Source organism: Talpa occidentalis, unplaced genomic scaffold (assembly GCF_014898055.3).
Source record: "Talpa occidentalis isolate TD23 unplaced genomic scaffold, MPIMG_talOcc4v2.1 talOcc4.10, whole genome shotgun sequence".
Classification (NCBI taxonomy): Eukaryota; Metazoa; Chordata; class Mammalia; order Eulipotyphla; family Talpidae; genus Talpa; species Talpa occidentalis.
The window spans coordinates 36,161,033-36,180,804 of record NW_023600993.1 but is presented as its reverse complement, the minus strand read 5'-3'; the positions used below and the strand labels follow the sequence as shown (position 1 = coordinate 36,180,804).

Genomic DNA, 19,772 nt, shown 5'->3' with positions numbered 1-19,772 from the left:
GCCACACACCTGTGGGCTTTGTAGGCCTCAGGGAGGATTGTTCTAAATTTAACGAGAGGACACTGAAGGATTAAGAGCTCAGATGTTACTGCCACTATGAAGCACAACCAGTGGGGACACCATTCACGCCTTACACTGCCCCCACCCCTTGGGCTTGGCGGATACCATAACCCCAACACTCAGACTCATGGCAGACATCAATAACCCATCACAGTCCCTTTTGTCTAGCACAGGGGTCTAGAAGTCTCCATACAGGATCCTCGGCAAGTCCTAGTTCTCCTCAGAACCTACCTGGGAGAGGCCAAGTCTTTACCATCCTTTTACTTGACCCTCCTCTCAGCAAGGAGTATGGAGGTTGTGTGACAGAGATCTGGTGACACAGCATTGGAGCAGACCAGATCAGTTCTTTATTGGGAAGGGGATACAGTCTGTAAACCGACAGATTTGTGATCCCAGAAAGATCTCAATCTCAAGTACCAGCTGGCTTGATGTGACTTTGTACTTACCACGGAGAAAACCCCGGGTTTGGCAGTTACGCCAGCGCCAGTAGGCCTGGATGATGCGGGCGGCGTGGAGCAAACGGCAGTAGTGCCTGCGGATGCGCCACATGCGGAAAAAGGACTGCAATTTGACCACTGCCCACACTTGCCACGCATGGTATTCCAGCACCATCCGCCGCCGCTGCTCCAGCAGCTTCGCCTGCACCAGCCTCCACCAGCACTGGATGATGCAGGCTTGGAGGGCCGCGTGCAGCAGCGTCCTGCGCACCAGGGTGCCCCGCCACCAGGCCTGGATCCTTATGACACTGGCTTCCGGTCCTTGATTAGTAGGCTTCTCTTTCTTCTGAGGGAGTAATTACAAGAAAAAAGAGACACTCAGGAAACTTTCCCCACCCACCTCAGCCCAAGGGTGTGCCAGGAAGGGGTCCTGATCCTTTGTCAACAAAGACCCCTTCTGCAGCAGTTGAGGAGCACTGAGCAGGGCATTGGCTGGAGCCAGAAGACCAGTTAGGTGTCCTGCATTTGCCCTCCTCACCCTCCTCTGCTTAATGGACACAATCTATCTCATGAACTCCGAGTTTCAGGTCCTCATCTGTGAAATGGGGCATACTTGTCCTAGCTATCATCTGGTTATGTGGGCCTGCTTCATCTGTCCAGAACAAGAGTATTATATGATCTATGGGCTAACACGTTAACATATCTCTCTCTGGAATGATCACCTGCCTGGGATCCTTATCCCTTCCCTTCAGAACCTCCCACAGGCTGGAAAAGTCACATCTTTGCCGGCTGTCATGCCTGACTCTTGCTCTTACTCACAACCTGCTCTGTCAAGTCATAGTTATAAAATTTCCTCACTTCACACAGTTTGGGGGGTCTGTTCATTTAATTCTCATTATCACTTATTTTTTTATACCTTAAACTTCAGTTAATACACATAGATGTGCACACATGCACACACACATTTCCACACAATCTTTCCCTTACTTGGCACTGTGTTCCCCAACACACTGGTCTCACCACCCTGCTCCCTAAATTTGCATGGGATGATTCCCACTTGTTAGGGTTACTCCCCACTACAACCATGGAGACAAGTGACCTGAAAGGAACTAGGAGAGGATAGTCAAGGATGAGTTAATTCCTGTTCATTCTGGCTCTGGATGGGGCAACCATTCATGCATTCTTACAACCATTCACGGGACAGTCTCTGTTTACGGTGGCTGCTCCTGACTATTAGTAATCTACAGCACCATCCTTAACTCACAGCTGCTTCCTGGTTTGGATGATAAATTCCCTGCTGTTCCCACAGTGAAGATGACCCATCATCCCTGGGTGACTTGAGTCAGAGATGTGGCAGGTCAGAGTCACCCTCCCCTTTGAGGGCCTCTATTGACTTACCTTTGTTGAAGGCGACGAGAGTGGAGACTTTTCTTGTTCCTTCACTTCAGTTTCATCAGTTTCCTCTATGATGACCCGTAATTGGATGGATTTCTATAAGCAGGGTTTAGAGGGGAGAGGGTTGGTTAGGTTGTTTTCTGTAGACCCCTGTGCCAAATCCACCACATGCTCAACTTCCTAGTCTTCCTGAGACTTTAAATGTAGTCCTTGTATCTTGAGTTAACTGGAAATCTACCTTCCCTTGTCTCCAACTTTGGGTTGATTGCCTCTCTTACACAGCATCGAATGCCCAGGCCTTGGAAATAAGTGACTCAAATTTCCTGAGGCCTACAATGCCCTAAAATTCCCATAATTGGGATTTAGATAACTCTACTGTTCTCAGGGTATACACCTTGAGATCCACACAAATTGCATGTACATATCAGTAGTTCATTCTTTTTCATTGCTAAATAGTAAAGCATGATATGACATGATTTGTATAATTGCACACCCATTTCGGTTTTTTCTGCTTTGTTGGTTGTGATTCTACTATGAAACTTTTGTATTGTTTCCCCTGCCTTCTAGACCTTGTGTGAGCCCCATTGAGAGCTCCTTTCTCCCCTGGATACAGCAGTGCAGCACAGCTCTGCACCCTGACTCTGGGTTAAAACTCTGCCCTGAGCCACCAGCTGTTCCACACTGGGGCACCAAACACTATGTGTGGGGCCTTAAGCCACGTGTACCATGCCTTTGTGCACTTAGATGGCAGTCAGTACTACCTACCCACAAGCAGTGATGGTGCAGTGTTGCGGTAGAGTGAGCCCACAACACCACCTACTCAGTATACTATAGTTACACACCTTGACCAAGTGAAAATATTGTGCTGTAGCTGGGCCAGGCCAACAATAATACACACTGTGTTGTCCTAGCAGATTAGGCAGGCTGGAACAACCCACACAGGGAATACAACTTGAGTGGCCTAGTTTGGGTGGCCAGAGGGCACTGCATCCTGAAATGCATAGCGCACCACATGGACAAGACCAATATTCCAAAACCAAGAGAAGTAGTGAAATTGCCTAATACATGGAGGCAAACACAGAGAATCAGGCAAAATGAGGAAGCAGGGGAACATGCCTCAAATGAAAGAGCAAAGAAACGCCCCATAAAAACACCTTACAGAAAAGGAGATGAGCAAAATACCTGATAAAGAAGTTCAAATTAATGGTGACAAGAGGTTCACCACACTTGGGAGAAGAATTCATGAGCTAGAAATGTTAAGAAAGATCCAAACTGAAGTTGTAAGTGATCTGGAAGACAAAGCAATAGACTCACACAAATGGAGCAGAAAAAAAATTAAGCAAAGATACATTAAGAGACTTCTGGGACAATATTAACAGGAAGAATTTTCACATAATAAGAGTCCCAGAAGGAGGAGAGAAAGAGAAAAGACTAGAAAGATTACCTAAGGAAATAATAGCTAAAAAATTTCCTCATCTGGAAAAGGAAACAGATAGCAGGTGCAGAAGTCTCAGAGAATTCCAAATAAAAAACGAAGAGGTTCATATCAAGACATATTATAAAATAACTAAAATGGCAAAAGATAAGGAGAAAATCTTAAAAGCAACAAGAGAAAACAGTCTGTCACACCAAAGGAAAAATCACAAGACTATCAGCCGACTTTTCAGCAGAAACTCCAGGCCAGAAGAGATCGGCATGACATAACCAGAGAACTAAAAGGAAGAGCTCTTCCATCCTAGCGTCTACACCTCGAAAGGCTAACATTCAGACTGAAGGTGAGATGAAGAATTTGCTAGACAAACAAAACTAAAGGGATTTATCAACACTAAACTACCCTGCAAGAAATGTTAAGGAAAAGAAGAGGCAATAACTAACATCAAGAAAGCACAAGGTGGGGTCTCCCCTGGTGGCGCAGGCGGTTGAGCGCCACTCTGTGAAACTGTCCACAGCCTCTGCAGCGCTGGTTCGATCCTGGCCTGCAGGCGAGAAGCCCACATGGCGCCTCAGACCTCTCCTGTCTCACCCGCTTCTCCCCTCAGCAGTGTGTTTTGTCTGTCTGCCTGTTCTGCTCCCCGCTCTGTCTCTGGTGACTTCTCTCACCCTCCCGCGCATCGGCCTGTACCCTGGTTCTTGTATAAATAAATCTTTTTTTTAAAAAAAAGCACAAGGTAAAGTAAATTCTCACCATAAATATATATTGTATTTATTTATAAATAACATTATATAAATATATATATATTAAGAGTTGGGTAAATTAACTACAAAAGAAGCATGGTAGTTAAAAAATAATAGATGTAAAATTAAAGATTCAATAATTAAGGGATGCATATAACATAAAAATGAAAAATGAGGTAAAAATACAAAGTGTTGGGTAGAGAGCAAAAATGTAAAGTTTTGGAGTATGTTCAAACTTAAGTAGCTGTCAACCCAAAACAGAACATCATGTACTTAGAATGTTATTCTGGAACTTCGTAGTAACCACAAAATAAAAACTTAGAGTAAATACATAGAAGAAAATGAAAAAGAAAATGAAAAAGTAGACATATTACTAAAGAAAGGCATCAAGGGAAGAGAAAAAGACTGGAACAGAGAGGAAACCAGAAAGTATCCATAGAACAACAAACAAAATGGCAATAATGTTTAGTTTATCAATAATCATCACAGGGCCTCCTGGTGGTGCTGGGGTTAAAGTCTCAGCTATTGAGCTATAGCCAGCCGCTGCAGCACGAGTTCAATCCCTGGCTGGCCAGGGAGCAACCCACATGGCGCAGCAGACCTCTCCTGTCTCGCCCACTGCCCCCCTCAGCAGTGTTTTCGGTCTGTCTGCCTGTTCTGCTCCCCACTCTGTCTCTCGTGAATCCTCTCACTCCCCCCACCCCCGCATCTCTGGTCTATACCCCAGTTCTTGTATGCATAAATAAATATAAATCTTCAAAAAAATAATCATTGCAAATGTAATGGACTAAGCTCGCCAATCAAAAGACAGAGGTGCTGAATGGATAAAAATGCAAGACCCAACAACACGCTGCTTACAAGAGACTTGCTTCACAGGGAGGGGCACACATAGACTGATGGTGAAGGGATGGGAAAAAAAATAGTGATCTCACAGTTGGGTGGAGTGACAGTTTGGGCTAAGATCATTTGGATGATTCTTTGTTTTCAGGTCCAGTAAAAAAATATGTGGTCAGGCCTTCCCGGCGGTGCAGCGGTTGAGCGCTGGGTTGCGAAGCTGCCTGCAGCCTCTGCAGTGCCGGTTTGATCCCCGGCCACTGGGTGAGGGTCCTACATGGCGCGCAGACCTCTCCTGCCGCCCGCTGCTCCCCTCAGCAGTGTATTTCGTCAGTCTGCCTGCTCTGGTCTCCGCTCTGACTCTGGTGAATTCTCTCACCCTCCCACGCTTCTGACTGTACCCAGTGCTTGTACAAATAAATAAATAAATCTTTAAAAAAAAAAAATGTGGTCAGTTGGCAGGTGGCCTGGTGGTTGGTGGCTTGAGAAATCCTCATCAGAGATGGCTCATCTCTGCCCCATGTGGTCTCATGCCACAGCAGTGGTCTTCCTCTTTGCACGTGAATGGCTGTGTAAGACATCTTAAAGCCCAGAGTTGGAGCTGGCCTAACATCACTTCTCCTGCATACAATTGGCCAAGAAAACCACAAGGAATCACAAATACAAGATGAGGTTAAGTAATCTCCATTTCTTCATCAATGGAAGCACAAATTTACATTGCAAAGGGAAGAAATGTTGGTGAGTTTTGCAATCCCTTGACCAGTATGGTTTCTGTGGAGCTGGGGTGCATAGGAAGTGTTATTAGAGTGAGTTCAGGAGAGAATAGGAAGAGTGGAAGGAGAGACAGTGACATGTTTTGCTGTGAGGAGAAGCAAGAACTAGAATAAAAGGTAATAAAAGATGAAATTTTTAATGAGGAAGGACATTCCATACTGTGATGGGAATGACTTGAGAAAAGGTAGAAAATGACTTAGAGAGACAAATGAAATTATGGGATGAGATCAGTGCAAAGGTCAAGAGGTGATCGTGGGCAAAAGAAAAGCACAGGAAGAGCAAAAGGAGGGGGTGGCCTTGGGTGGGGCAAAAAAACCTCGAGAAAGCCATCGAGCACATTGAGGCACGACACTGAGTGGGGGGTGGGGGCGGGACGATGGGGTTTGGCTTGCCGCCATTTTCAGCTCCGTGTGTGTGTGTGTGTGTGTGTGTGTGTGTGTGTGTGTGGTGATGTTTGAGATTAAGAGGAAGAGAGGGAGAATTTCCATTTGAAGAGAGAGGAAAGACTGTGAAATCTTCAGCAAAAGCAAACTTACAGAGCAGTATCTTGAGAAGTTTGTTCATGGCCTTGAGTATAAACTGAAGACGCACAATACGGTCACTGTTTTTCTTCAGGGAAGTTCAGCTCTTCTGGGGCAGGACAAAGGAGGCGAAGGGTTGGTGTCATCCGATGGTGGACAGAAAGGGGGCCAATGGAGGTAAAAAATTTTTTTGGCGATAAAATTTAAGAGAATGCTCAAAGAAAATGGGGTGTAACCTGGGGATCAAGGGAGTGAGCACGATGGCCTGAGTGCAGTAAAACAGTGAGGTCACTCACGGGGAAGTCCTAGTTAGGACCAAAGAAATGTTTGAATCAGTGCATAAGGATCAGTGACTCGGGCCTCCCTGGTGGCGCAAGGGGTTAAGCACTGCACTGTGAAGCAATCCGCAGCCTCTGCAGCAAGAGTTCGGTCCCCAGCCAGGGAGAACCCACATGGTGAGGCAGACCTCTCCTGTCTGGACCGCTGCTCCCCTCAGCAGTGTATTTCAGTCAGTCTGCCTGTTCTGTTCCCCGCTCTGTCTCTGGTGAATCCTCTCACCCTCCACACCTCTTGCCTATACCCCAGTTCTTGTATGCATAAATAAATAAATCTTTAAAAAAAAAAAAGAATCAGTGACTCTAACAAAGGGGATGACCTTTATTTTTTCTATAAAAGTCCAAATAGTAAGCATTTTAGGCTTGATGTTCATAGTTTCTGTCCTCACTACTCAACTGCAGGTCATGGCTTTCTGAACTCTGCCCTAAGGACAGAAGGCATAAGTCAGATCCTGGAGTGGTTGGTGCCAGGGCTGTTGCTGGGCGGTTATGGGTGATGACAGAGGCCAGGGCAATGCTACCCAGAGCAGGATGGGCGTTTGTTACCCCATCCTGGAGTTACCCCAACAAGGAGTTACGTCCTTGTTACAGAGGTTGAGAGTGAGTGTTTAGAAACCTTTATAGCAAATCAAAATGGTACTTTCATGTAGGTCTTATCTAATAGTTAAAAACAAGTGCATCTGTATGCCTTTTCCATTTATTTTTCTCATAATTCACTTTTATTACTTTACAAAAGAGCTGGTCTCTGATGGATTGGACATTTAAAAAATGTCGCTTCCCCACAGGCAGCTTGAGAAGCAGCAGTCTACAGTGTGATCGCAGGAGTAGGTGAGTAAGGCAGGATTGAAGTCAGATTTACTGGAGGTGAGAGGCCAGGACCTGGGGCATCATTTGATAGTCAGTGCTGAAGTCACCAGGAATGGTGTCATACACAAGGTGGAACAGACATCAGTGGGATATTTCAGCACCCTGGGGACACGGGTCCTGAGGAGGGAGGACAGAGTCTAAACTGACTTCCTTAAGATCATGTTGCCAGCATCCAGGTTAGCCTGAGGCTTCCAAAGCCATGTGCCTGGTATCTTGAAGCCAGGCTCCTGTGCTTTCTCTGGCCTGCATTGCCCCCAGGAAAGCCAGCAAGGGCCTGGTTTTGATCTGAAGGCCAATGTGGAAAAGCTGCAGCTGACACCCTATGCAGGTTGACAGGGCCTGGTTTCAGAGGCAACTCTCACAAGAGGAGGTACCCAGAGTCTTTAGAATATAAAGCCCTATCCCTCCCCATTGCAGGTTAGGGAGACAGGAATGGTGCTGGGACTGTGGGAGGTGCACCTGGCTCTGATGTGTGAGAACAGTCTTGGGCAGCAGTTTCTGATTAGGGTGGAATCAATGGCAAGTGGCCCCCATCAAAAGAACAGCGGCCATTGGCCCTGAGGCATGTGTTGGGTTTGGGGGTAGTGAGAGGTACTTGTATTGAAGTCTTTCCCCAAATAGAAGAGGAGGTGCAGGCCCTGACTCATCCGGGTCCCCATGATGTGGGATTCACTGAGACACACAAAACCTGGTCATATATTTATTAGGGTGATGAAGTAATCCTCCACCCTGCAGTACTTTCAGATAGATAGGATTTCCACATGGAACTCCAGCTGGTTGGAAGTGCTCTTGAATCGTGCCTGCAAAACCTCTTCAGTCTGAAAGGCTAGGTAATTGTTTGAGGCCTGGGGTATACAGACAGCTTTGCATATCTGGCTGTAACGTTGATGGCACTCCCACATGCGAACCAAGGACTGGAGCTTAACCACTGCCTGCTCCTGGATTACGTAGGATTGCAGCAGGCGCTGCCTCAGCTTAAGTCTCCGGCTCCGTATGGTTGTCCTCCACCACTGCTGAATCATCCAGGCCCTGAGGGCGGCCACTAGCAGCACCCGACGCACCAGGGTGCCACGCCACCAGGCCTGGATCTTCTTGGCCGCTTTGACTCTTTTTATTCGTTCTTGTTCTTGTTGTTTTGCAACAAGCAACTAACCAAGCAAAGCAGAAGACTCCCAATGAATTTGTCACCATCAACCACAGTTCTGGTGTCTGCCAGGATCCTCTCAATAATCAGCTTTCCCCTGGGGGTTCTGAGGACCCAGAGCACCTGGGTGGGGTTTTACCTCTACTTCCATCTTGTCTGTGGCCATGGACATAACTACTCATGGACGTACCTGCTCACCCTCTTATCACAGCATTCTTATCTGTGAAATGGGAATGTGCTGCCTTATGGTCTTCACAGATTTGTAGAAACACTTTCTGATCCAGAATACCCAAGTGGGTGAGAGGAACCAAAGAATCTGCATGAAAACAGGCCTCTGCACTTAAGGCCTGTGTCTCAGCTCAAATTCCAGCCCAGGATGCTGTTTTCTGATGCCTCAAGCCATGCCACTGCCCTTATCTCTCTTCTTTTGACTCCCAAACTACCTCAGTCACCCCCATATCCTTCTAGACCTTGCCTGACCCTTCTCTGGTGTCTAGTTTCCATTGAGCTATGCCCTACCTTCCACAAGGCCTGTCTGCATCCTGATTTCTCACCCCTCTACCCTCTCTCTCCATGTGTAACACAGCTTGTCCGGAACAGGAAGGGAATTTATAGGGGCTGGGGAGCAATGTTGAGCTGATTCCTGTGGGACCAGAGCTAGTTTCTCCAATCCCAGGGAACTCTGGGGTTAAAGGGCCAATGATCTGCAGCAACTCTCATGCTCCTGGGCCTCACCTACCTTTTGCTTCTCCTTCGCTGCTATTTCCTCTGCATTTTCTCTAGGTGGTTGAGCCTTCTGCAATCAGAACATAAGGAAAAAGCATGTGTGAGGATCAGCCCCTGAGCAAAGTCCTCACAGCCCCACTCCCCATTCTTGCCCTAGATCCTTTGATGTCATCTGGGGCTTCCTTTTGTGTTGGGGCAACTCCCTACCACCCAGGTGGCAGTGTCTGAGAGTCTTACACCAGGATGATTGCCCATGGCCAGGGCAGCGGCTCAGGTGTTCCCTCACTCCCCGTCTGGTTGCTGCTCCCTTGCCCTGGCCGCAGGAAGGGTGGTGGGGAGGAGGCGGGCATGATGTCACAAGGGCAGCTGTGACCCAGCGAGGTGGCTGCCTTCTCCAGACTCCAAGTTGCTGGATAAAGGAGGAAACACCCGCCCTTTCCCTTCTGCAGGGATGGCCCCGAGTCTTCATGGAATACAGCCTCTGTGGGCCTGTCTCACCCCAATAAAGACCTCTGCTCTGCTGCCCTCAGGATCACCCTTCATCAGCCACGAGGAGAGCAAGTCACAGGTGTAGAGGAAGGTGCTGGTTCAGGCTGCCGCCGGCGCCCTCCTGCCTTTCCTGCCAGGGTGCCCTTCCTCAGTGGGGGGCAGTCCTTCTTTTAATGGAGTGGCTGTGGGTGTGGAGGGTCAGCAGAAGGGTCAGGATGGTGGTACCTCAGGCGATTTCTGCTCCCTCCTTTCAGCTGTTGTAGCCCCCCTCCCTCACCCCTCTGAAGCTGCTTTGGCGCTGAGCCATCTTTATATGTCTGTTCCTTCAAACCAAACAAGCCCTTCCATTCTGGGTCTGAAATCTAGTGGGCTGGCGGAATTTCCAAGCATGAGTCACTACCCAGAAGATGGCTTCCCCTCCGCACTGCAGATTTCTCTGGCGGTGGCAGTGGCGTCTGAAAGAGGCCACCGGTTATTCAGCAGGCTTCCCAAGCCAGCCGTGCTCTGGCTGTCCCAGACACCATTCCCAGCCACGTCTGCTCCTCCTAACTACCCTGGGGAGCCCTCCTTCCAGATCTTGGTAACTCACCGACGTGGCCCCTTCATTTCAAGGCATTATCGATCAACTATCCACCATGGGAGATGAAGATTTCACTTTCTGTCTCATCCCAAACCACCCCGCTTTTTCTTCCCTCCCAAGCCATGTGTCTGGTATCCTGAGGCCAGACTCATGTGCTTTCTCTGGCCTGCATTGCACCCAGGAGAGCCAGCAGGGGCCTGGTTTTGGTCTGAAGGCCAGTGTGGTAGGTGTTGCTCACAGCTGCCCCGCGGAGCTCTCCCCTCCCCTTTCTCTTCCTGCCCAGCCTCCCCAGCCTCTTTATTATGAACTGTTTGAGTACGTGCAAGGTACCGCAGGTAATGGCGTCCATCTGTCCTCCTGGCCCAGTATTACTTGTATTCCTCCTCTCTTCTCCACTGATGAATTGATTTCCAAGTCCCCTCCTATGAATCTCCACAGTAGACTACGTCATGCATTTCTGGGCAGCCAAGGGCGGCATCCTCCAGGGGATACACGCCGGGGTGCTTGTTGAGTCATAGGACGGGGGACGACTCCTCCATGCCACGAAATGCCGACAGATTGCTCTCCACGGTCGCAGCTCCTAGCTGATCTCTGTCAGTCACTTTCCAGTTTTTACTGTAAATATGTCAAGATGCTGCCTTGTTTTCACTGGCATTTCTCTGAGTAGGGGTGTGAGCAGAATGTGACTCTTAGGAATGAGTACCTGGGCTGGAGAGAGAGGCTGCCTGCCTGTGTGAACTCAAGTGAGCCTTTCCGCCTCTTTGTGTCTATTTCCTCTAGTGAAATTTTAGGGGGTAACATGGTTCTTCCTCCATTGAGTCATTATGGGATTCATATAGGGCCTGTTCTTGGAATAGCATCTTGTCCTAACACCGCTTAGTGTCTCTTAGCTCCTTTTATGATCGAATCTTGGCCCTTGGACATCACTGTGCAATTGCCTGGTCCTGTCCTTGGCCTATTTTTTTACTGGATTCCCATCATTCTCTTGTGTGGCTTCCCTGGGTAACTCTTTGCTGGATGGAAATGTTACAAGACTTTCCCAGGCTGTCATCTCTCAGTTAACTTTTTCATGGTGTCTTTTGTTGCACAAATCTTTCCACCTATTCCTCCCTTTATAACTGTGCTTTTGAAATTGTTTAGTGGGAAAATCCAAGGTCGCATGTTTACACCGAGGGCTTCCCCACGTGATAGGAACATGATCTGTACACGGTGTCTCTCTCGTTCTCACTTTTAGTCCCTTGTTTTGATAGTTCCCTAGAAAAGGTACATGGATATAAATGTGCAGACTTGTGTGTCTGAAAATGGCTTTATTCTGCACTCAAATCTTTTGATTGTTTTGCTTAACGTAAAATTCTAGATTGAAAATAATTTTCTCCTCAAAGTTTTGAGGACTTTTTTCCACTTTCTCCTAGAAATCTAATGCTAATCTTATTCCTTTGACTGTGTGGCTATAACCTGTAATTTCCATCTCTGGAAGACTTTAGGATCTTTTCTTTATTCCTGATGTTCTGAAATTATTATTTCAATAACTATTTCTGTAATGAATACAGGATTCTATCCAGCTGTTCTCTAGCCCTGAACTGTTCCCTCAACCATCATCCCAGATCCTGCAGACATCACAGCAAGTTGTTCTCAGTCTCTCTGAGAAGAGCTGATCATTGTGTATGATCCTTTTAAAATATTGCTAAATTCAGTTTGGTAAGATTTTGTAGTTTTCTTTGCTTGTGATATCCTTGTCTGCTTTTGCTATCAGGATAATGTTGGCCTCATAAAATGTGTTTGGAAGCATTCCTTCAATTTTTGCAGAAGATTTTGAGAAGATTAGGTATTAGTTCACCTTTGAAGATTTGGTAGAACTCAGTAGTGAAACCAGCGTGGCTCTCTTAGAATCACAGCCTTGGGGGCACTGAGGAACACATTTGGAAAGTGGAGGGCAAGTATGGGGGAAATCAATGTGGGTCTGTGGAGGAAATGAGAAGAGGAGGAGGCTGTTAAGGCTTGGCTTGTGGGTGTGAAGGGACTGAGGAGAACACGAGTAAACTGTAAGATGGGGAAAGTGGCAGGTATGATGAGCGGGACAGGAAAGGTACAAGATGAGTCTGTTTGAAGATAAAGGTTTTGGACAGTGCCCAAATGCCAGTCTTGCATTTCTAGATTTCTTTCTTAGTTTATTTATTTTTAAAAATATTTTATTTTATATAATTCTTCCATCATTTTTCATCTTTGCACAATGTATGCATTTTCATTTTGGTTATATTCCCCATACAATTGCACTTCCCCCCTTATTTTGACTCTAGTCCTTCCTCTCCCCCCCCCCGCCTCTCCCTCCCCCCACCCCATAGGATGTCTGGTTTATAGTTGCTTGCTGATTTTGATTTTTACTTTGTATTAATTAGTCTTTTTCCTGGTCTCTTATGTAGGTTTTCTAAATTCCTGCTATGAGTGAGACCATCTGGTATTTTTCTTTTTCTTTCTGACTTATTTTGCTGAGCATTATCTCTTCTAGCTCCATCCATGTTGCTGCAAACTGCATGTGTTTATTTTTTTTGAATGCTGAGTAATATTCCATTGTGTATATGTATCACATCTTCTTAGTTTATTTAGATCATGGAAAAGAAATTTTTTACTATATTGTTACTTTTCAATTCCTTCAAGCAGAAATTTTAAAATAATTTGATCATTTTTTCCAGTTAGTCTCAGCAAAGGATCAATCCTAGTTACTTAGCAAGAAGCGGGAGTCTCTCCCCTGCTATATTTTTATCCACTACTTTATTTTTAACTTCTTATCTTCTTTTGTTAACAAAAATACAGGTGTGTCTATTTTGATCCAACAAAAGTCTTATTTTTAATAAACAAATACTGAAAATTCATATTTATTCCAATTTCTAATATGCCTGGACTTATTGTCATGCTATATCGTGGTTTCTATCTATCATCTTTTTTTGTTTTTTTCATTTCTCTATCTTTGTTGTATTGGTTAAGATTTCTGTAGAATTTTATTCAGTAGAAGTGGAGATAGAGACTACTGTTTGCCAGATAAGTATCCAATTTCCTCATTTTCTTAACAAACAAAACCATAATTTGAGGTAGCAATATGTTCAGAATAGGGAAGGGGGAAAGAAAGACAATTTTCATCAGTCTTCCTTGCAGATAGGGGTGGTCATGTGGCACTCACTGACCAAAGAGCTGTCAGTATAAGTCCCTGGGTAAGTCTTCTAGAAAAGCTTGTAAAGAGCTGCCTCAGGCAAAGATGACCTTCTTACCTATACCCATTTGTCTATATCGCTCTTCTTTACTGAAGTATACACGTGATGGCTGGCACTCTCACAGCCATATTGAGAGTAAGAGGCAAGGGTCTGATCATGAGCACGGGAAAGTAGAGTGATAGAAGTCTGGATTCCATCTAGGGACAGCCCACTTCTAGAACTTTTCTCTTCTTTTTTTTTTTTTTTTTTAAAGATTATTTATGCATACAAGAGCTGGGGTAAAGGCCAGAGGTGGGGGGGAGGTGAGAGGATTCACCAGAGACAGAGTGGGGAACAGAACAGACAGACTGACCGAAGTACACTGCAGAGGGGAACAGCAGGCAAGTCAGGAGAGGTCTGCTGTGCCATGTGGGTTGCTCCCTGGCCCGCCGGGATCAAATTTGTAGCTATAGAGGCTGCGGATAGCTTCATAGGTTGCATCTTAACCCCTTGTGCCACCAGGGAGGCCCCCACTTCTAAAACTTTTCTATGTAAGATAAAAAGCTAGCCTTTTTCTATATGAAATAAACTTCCAATTTATTTGAGCCACTGTTTAGGTTTCTGGTATATAACCAAATACAATTCCCTATTGATATAAAAGTTATGTATCTTATTCTTGTTTTTCAAATGTGATTCAATATTAATGTTTATTTTGTATTCTAATTTGCAGTTAACATTTAAAATAAATCATTATGTATCTCCTCCTCCTCCAATCAAGCAAAAATTTTTGCCCAATTTCTTTTCCTCCACCCACTCCCTCAACAATCTCACAAGATGTTATCATCTTAAGTAAACTGACATATTGTTTTACAGTCAAGTCTTGTTTAAACAATAAATTTGACTGACTTCTCAGCTCGCTGCTGCTTCTTGTATCATTCCCCTACTAGTTTTTTTTTTTTAAACTGTGATGGAAAATAAACACATGCAATTTGCAGCACCACGGATGGCGCTGGGAGGGATCATGCTCAGCGAAATAAGCCAGAAAGAAAAAGAAAAATACCGGATGGTCTCACTCATAGCAGGAATCTAGAAAACTTAAATAAGGGACCAGGAAAAAGAATAACTACAAGAAGGTAAAAATCAAAATCAACAAACAACTATGAACCAGAGACACTCTATGGGGGGTGGGGGGTGGGGAGGGATTGGGGTCAAAATAAGGGGGTTGCAATTGTATGGGGAATATAAAAATAAAAAAATAAATTAAAAAAAAAAAATAAAAATAAAACTGTGATGGAGTTTATTGCACAGTAAACACTGCCGGTTAGTATAGTAAATGTTCTGAGTCCACATATATGAATGGTCTCTCCTTTTTCCTTACACTTTAATAACATTTGAATGAGTTTATAATCCTGTGCTCAAAAAGTTATTTCTTCAAAAGTTATTTTCTTCAGAAAGCTACTCCTTCCTTGCTGCTGAGTTAAATAATGTCAATTTGACTCCCTTCTTGGTAAGTAAAATCCTCAGTAGGTTTTATTTCCTCTTTAAATGTTGAAATATTTATCCTTGCTAGCTGAGATTGCCCCACAACATGTTTTAGGTTTCAAATCATCTGTTTTCAATCATCTCGGTGCAGCAACAGGCAACCCACTGTCTCCAACTGTGATTCTTTCCAAAGGATCACTTTAAAAACACATCAATGACTAGAAATTCTCCCATCAATGCTTTGAACATTGCTTCCATCCATTCTCTAATCTTCCTTTCGCAGGAGCACACATTTGGCCAGAGCTAGAACTTCTAGGCCTTCTGTTTCTCTGCCCTTTTTGTGTTGCATTTCGAGAGAATTTCTCAATGTCAAAGAACCTGCACTTTTGTCTTGCCCATTCTGCTCTTTTTTTTTTTTTTTTAATACAATTGATTTTTTTTTTTTAGATTTATTTATTTATTTATATAAGCACTGGGTACAGTCAGAAGTGCGGGAGGGTGAGAGAATTCACCAGAGCCAGAGCGGGGAGCAGAGCAGGCAGAAGGACCGAAGTACACTGCTGAGGGGAGCAGCGGGCGGCAGGAGAGGTCTGCGCGCCATGTGGGACCCTCACCCAGCGGCCGGGGATCGAACCGGCACTGCAGAGGCTGCGGGCAGCTTCGCAACCCAACACTCAATCACTGCGCCACCAGGGAGGCCCCCATTCTGCTCTTAATTTCATACACTGGATTTCAATCGAGACACCTATGCTGTTCCTAATTTCGATATGTGACTTTTTAAAATAGTGGCTTGTTCTTTCATCATGGCAAGTGGTGTTCTTTCATCCTTCAAGAATATTAAATTTATATGGAATATAGAGGAATAAAATGAAGGATCAGACAGAATCAAGTTGATAACAATCCTAGAAGTCTGACTGTAGAATTGAGGCTACCAGAGAGGGAAGGAGGTGGAGAGCAGGGTGTGGAGGGGGCCCGATGGACTAAGTGAAGGACTTGGGGTGCCTGGGTGCAGTGAGTGTGGTGGGGTAACACATCTGAAGAGGTGCCATCCTATACCTCTGAATCATATATAGTGTTGTAAACCAGTGTTACCTCAGCAATAAAAAAAATAACAATATTAACTTTATTTCTTTGAATTATCTTCTTAATTCTTTCCCTTGCTGTTGTGCTTCTGCTTGTTGAGCTTAGGGATGTTTTTTCATGCTGTTGGTTTCCTCCAAAGCTTGGTGATTCTCACTTGGGTGCTCATCTTTGTTTAAAGATTTCCCTTGAGCCTTTTTTAAAAAAATATTTATTTATTTATGCATACAAGAACTGGGGTACAGGCCAGAGGTGGGGGGGTGAGAGGATTCACCAGAGACAGAGTGGGGAACAGAACAGGCAGACTGACAAATACACTGCTGAGGGGAGCAGCTGGCAAGACAGGAGAGGTCTTCAGCACCATGTAGGTGGCTCCCTGGCCGGCCAGGGATCAAACTCATGCTGCAGAGGCTGTGGATAGCTTCACAGTGCTGTGCTTAACCCCTTGCACCACCAGGGAGGCCTCCACCCTGAGCTGTGGTGGGGAGCTGTGGGCTGTCAGTGAGTGGAGTCTTGGGGCGGGGAGTGAGGGGGGGCTTCCTGTGCCAGGGTGCCACGTGACACTAAGCCCTGCCATACCTCCCCAGGTCAGTCATGGCTCCTCCCTCTCTCTTGCAAACTGCATGACTTAACTGGAAAGGTGGCTGCTCCTCCTTCGGTCTACTCGGCCAGACCCCACAGTAGCCCACGCCCTCTGGACCAGCACCTCCAAGCTCAGAGGGTCTGCTTTTGTATAAGGACATTTTTTAGAGTTTTAGTTTATTTTCTTTCAATTTTTCATGTCTTCCTCTGTCCTTTAAAGAGCCACATGATTTCTGTTCACTGAAGGTCCCTTTTTAAATTTTTAGGTAGTATTGGAGGTTTTTAAAATAGATACATTCCTTTTCTTTCATTCCTATGAACTCACAATGGGAGAACGCCTGAGCCTGTGCTTAAATATTTTAATTCATTTTCTGATGGACATTCTCTGGGTCTCCTTTATGGTTATGCTTCCTTGGGGCATGGGGTGAAAGCATTGAAACAGATTTAATCCAGTGACTGAGATTTCCTCTACAGATGGTACGTATCTACTTTTTAAAATAAAGGAAAGTGAGAATGTCATTTCTTCTTGTTCTCCCCATCTGTTTCTTCCCCTTATTTCCTAAACAATTCAGCCTGAAAATCACTGGCCTAGGCAGTGCAATGTAGGTGCCCTTGGAGGAAAGACAGCCACAGAGGAACAGGGAGGAGTGTGGGTCCCCAAAGGGTAAGGAAGGTGTCAGCATCGGCAAGTGGCCCAGCGTGGAACCCAGGCAAAGTGAGGTGTCCACATAGATACCCACGATCATGCCAGTAATGGGCATCTTACCCAGTGGGAGGTGGCGGGTACTCTAGAAAGTTGAAACTTGAGTATGAGGAGGATAACCACACAGAGGGTGACCAGACATTTCGTGTCCCCTCAGATTCGGTGGGGGGATAATTTACATAGATCCGTAGGCCAGTGAGGGGTGCCATGAGGAGTGTGTCTACACAGGGCCTGTCTGTGGAGACTGCTGGAACCTGAGTAGAAGAAGGTGTCGATGTGAGGAGATTCCCCAGCATGGCGATGCCCGGTCCTGCAGGGGGCAAAGCCGATTGTCCACATCGAGGGGCAGCTGGCAGAGGTGTCAGAGCCTCAATGGTACCAAGCTGGTGTGTACATGGGAGTTGGGTAGCAGCAGGGATGAAAGACTGGTCACAAAAGGAAAGATTCAACAGACAAGAAAAAATTTTAAGGATAGTTGGAGCCAGAGTAATGTCAGCTAGCCAGCAGAGGAGATAGCAGCCTTCATCCACAGATTAAAAAAAAAAAAAACAAACTATTCAACTGTTCACAAGCGAAAATAACCCTGGGGGGAGCTCAAGAGTCCAGTTAAGACCTATAGCAATCTAGTGAGGTAAAAAGTAGGGCTCATTATGCATTTGATCACTGGGGAGGTTGGCTTAGATGAGACATCTGGAGACAGAGCAAAGAATGGCAGGAGCTGTCAGGATCAGCCCCGCGGCACCGCTGCCACCACTCCCATGGCCTGCTCTGCAAAAGACCCTGATCACCTGTGCTACTGAGGCCTTGTGGGTTTCCCACAACTGCATAGCAGAGGACTCCACAGTGTTTATCCACACAGGCCCCAGCAGTCTGCTCCTCAGAAGACATTGGCAACTTTCACCATTGAGGTAAAAAACAGCCATAGTGTTAGAACCCTTGAAGAGGGAGACCTGCTATGCCTCCTGCCCCAGCCTCCTGTTACACCACCCCAGGAAGAAGGCTGCCCGTACACCCCATGGACCCCACGGGCCAAGCTGTTCTGCATGTGCCGCCACTTCAGATACTGGTGTTCAGGCCCCTTTGTCCACACCCATGTTCCAAGCTCTGGCTCTGGCCTCTCTGCACACCCCCAAGCTCCTGACTCCATCCCCTGGCCACCCTGCATGCACCCACATGTCAGACTCTGACGTCCACACTGTGGCCAGTGCCCAGAATCCAGAGCTGCTGTCATTAAAGTGTCCCTGTGCACAGACTCCAACCTCGTGGCTGCTTGGCAGGCAGCTGCGTCTCAAAACTGGAGCTGCTGCTGCTGCAGGTTATCCAGACCCCGGCCAGAGACGCGATGACTCTGTGAGCACTTGTGCCTTGGCTTTGGCTCTGTGGCTGCTCTGTACCTGCCTGCACCTCAAGCACCAGAGTCCTTATCACGGTGGGGTGCCTGTGAGTCAGAGCCAGAGCCAAAGGGGAGCTCTTCAGTCATGTCGCCCCCTGTGGGAGAGGGGAAGGGTTACTGTCCCAGCAGGTTTTGTGACAGAAGACCTAAACAGGCAGAGATTCACCACCGCAGCAGACACCCACATGCTTTGCAGTGAGGACCCACATACACTCACCTCAACTAATGGGGCTGCATGAAGACTAAGCCCGTGGGCTTTCCCTAGACCTAGAAGTGGCATGCCCCGCTCAGCTGGTGCCCTTGCATTCACTGTGGATAATCTTTCCTTCACCAAAATCTATCCTTTATGTCTAAAGGAAGTGACCGCTCCAGCAAATGCGGGCTATAGGAGGCACAAAAATATCGAGGAACTACAACCACCACCATCACCTCCATGACACTGTGACCACAATTTTTCAGTAACAAAGATATGGAGATTTGAAATTTCCATTTCAGACGTTCTTATATTTTAATTTTTAGCAACAGGAATACTATACAGTCAGGAAAAATCAAGCAAGAAGAGAACCAGAAGTTGGGGACAGGAGCCAAGGATAGTAGTCTGAGGAAACTTAAAAAAGATTCAGGAGGTTGATTTTACCCCCACTGCAAATAACTTCAAAAGTGTGAACATAAGAGTGACCAGCGGTTTTTCCATGGTCTTCTAAGGAGACATAGCCAGGATGTTCAGGCAACAACCAGCCAAGCCCAAGTTAGAGAGGAGGGAGCCATGAGGAATGGCGGGTGTGGGGCTTGACCATGGCCAGGGTGGATTGAGTCCAGAGTGCTGGTCACATCCACAGTCCCCTTCCAAGTGATTCTTCAGCAGAATCCTGTGGACTGAACTGGAAGTGGATGCCTGATGCCAGGACTGAAATTTAATGCAGAAATGGAGGAACGGAGATGGCTGATACCAACACTCTACTCATCAGACTGACAGTCAGTAAAAGAAGCCACTCTTGAGAACTTTTGAC

General features: G+C 46.1%; 1 protein-coding gene across 1 annotated transcript; it reads right to left on the bottom strand.

Annotated features, from left to right (window-relative positions):
* Nucleotides 1-369: 369 nt before the first annotated feature.
* On the bottom strand, nt 370-9,613 carry LOC119260867 (IQ domain-containing protein F5-like). The gene is made up of 4 exons (XM_037529974.2): nt 9,506-9,613; nt 9,282-9,338; nt 1,896-1,988; nt 370-843 (listed from the first exon to the last, which is right to left on the bottom strand). The coding sequence occupies exons 1-4, from the start codon at nt 9,521-9,523 to the stop codon at nt 400-402; spliced, it is 612 nt and encodes a 203-aa protein (XP_037385871.1). The 5' UTR covers nt 9,524-9,613; the 3' UTR covers nt 370-399.
* Nucleotides 9,614-19,772: the final 10,159 nt, after the last annotated feature.

Bases quoted from the DNA above. Each gene is read 5' to 3' on its own strand.
- LOC119260867 (XM_037529974.2), bottom strand. The intron at 1,989-9,281 runs GTAGGTGAGGCC...CCCTGCTTATAG, and splicing joins CAGCGAAGGAGAAGCAAAAG to AAATCCATCCAATTACGGGT. The intron at 844-1,895 runs GTAAGTCAATAG...TTACTCCCTCAG, and splicing joins TCTCGTCGCCTTCAACAAAG to AAGAAAGAGAAGCCTACTAA.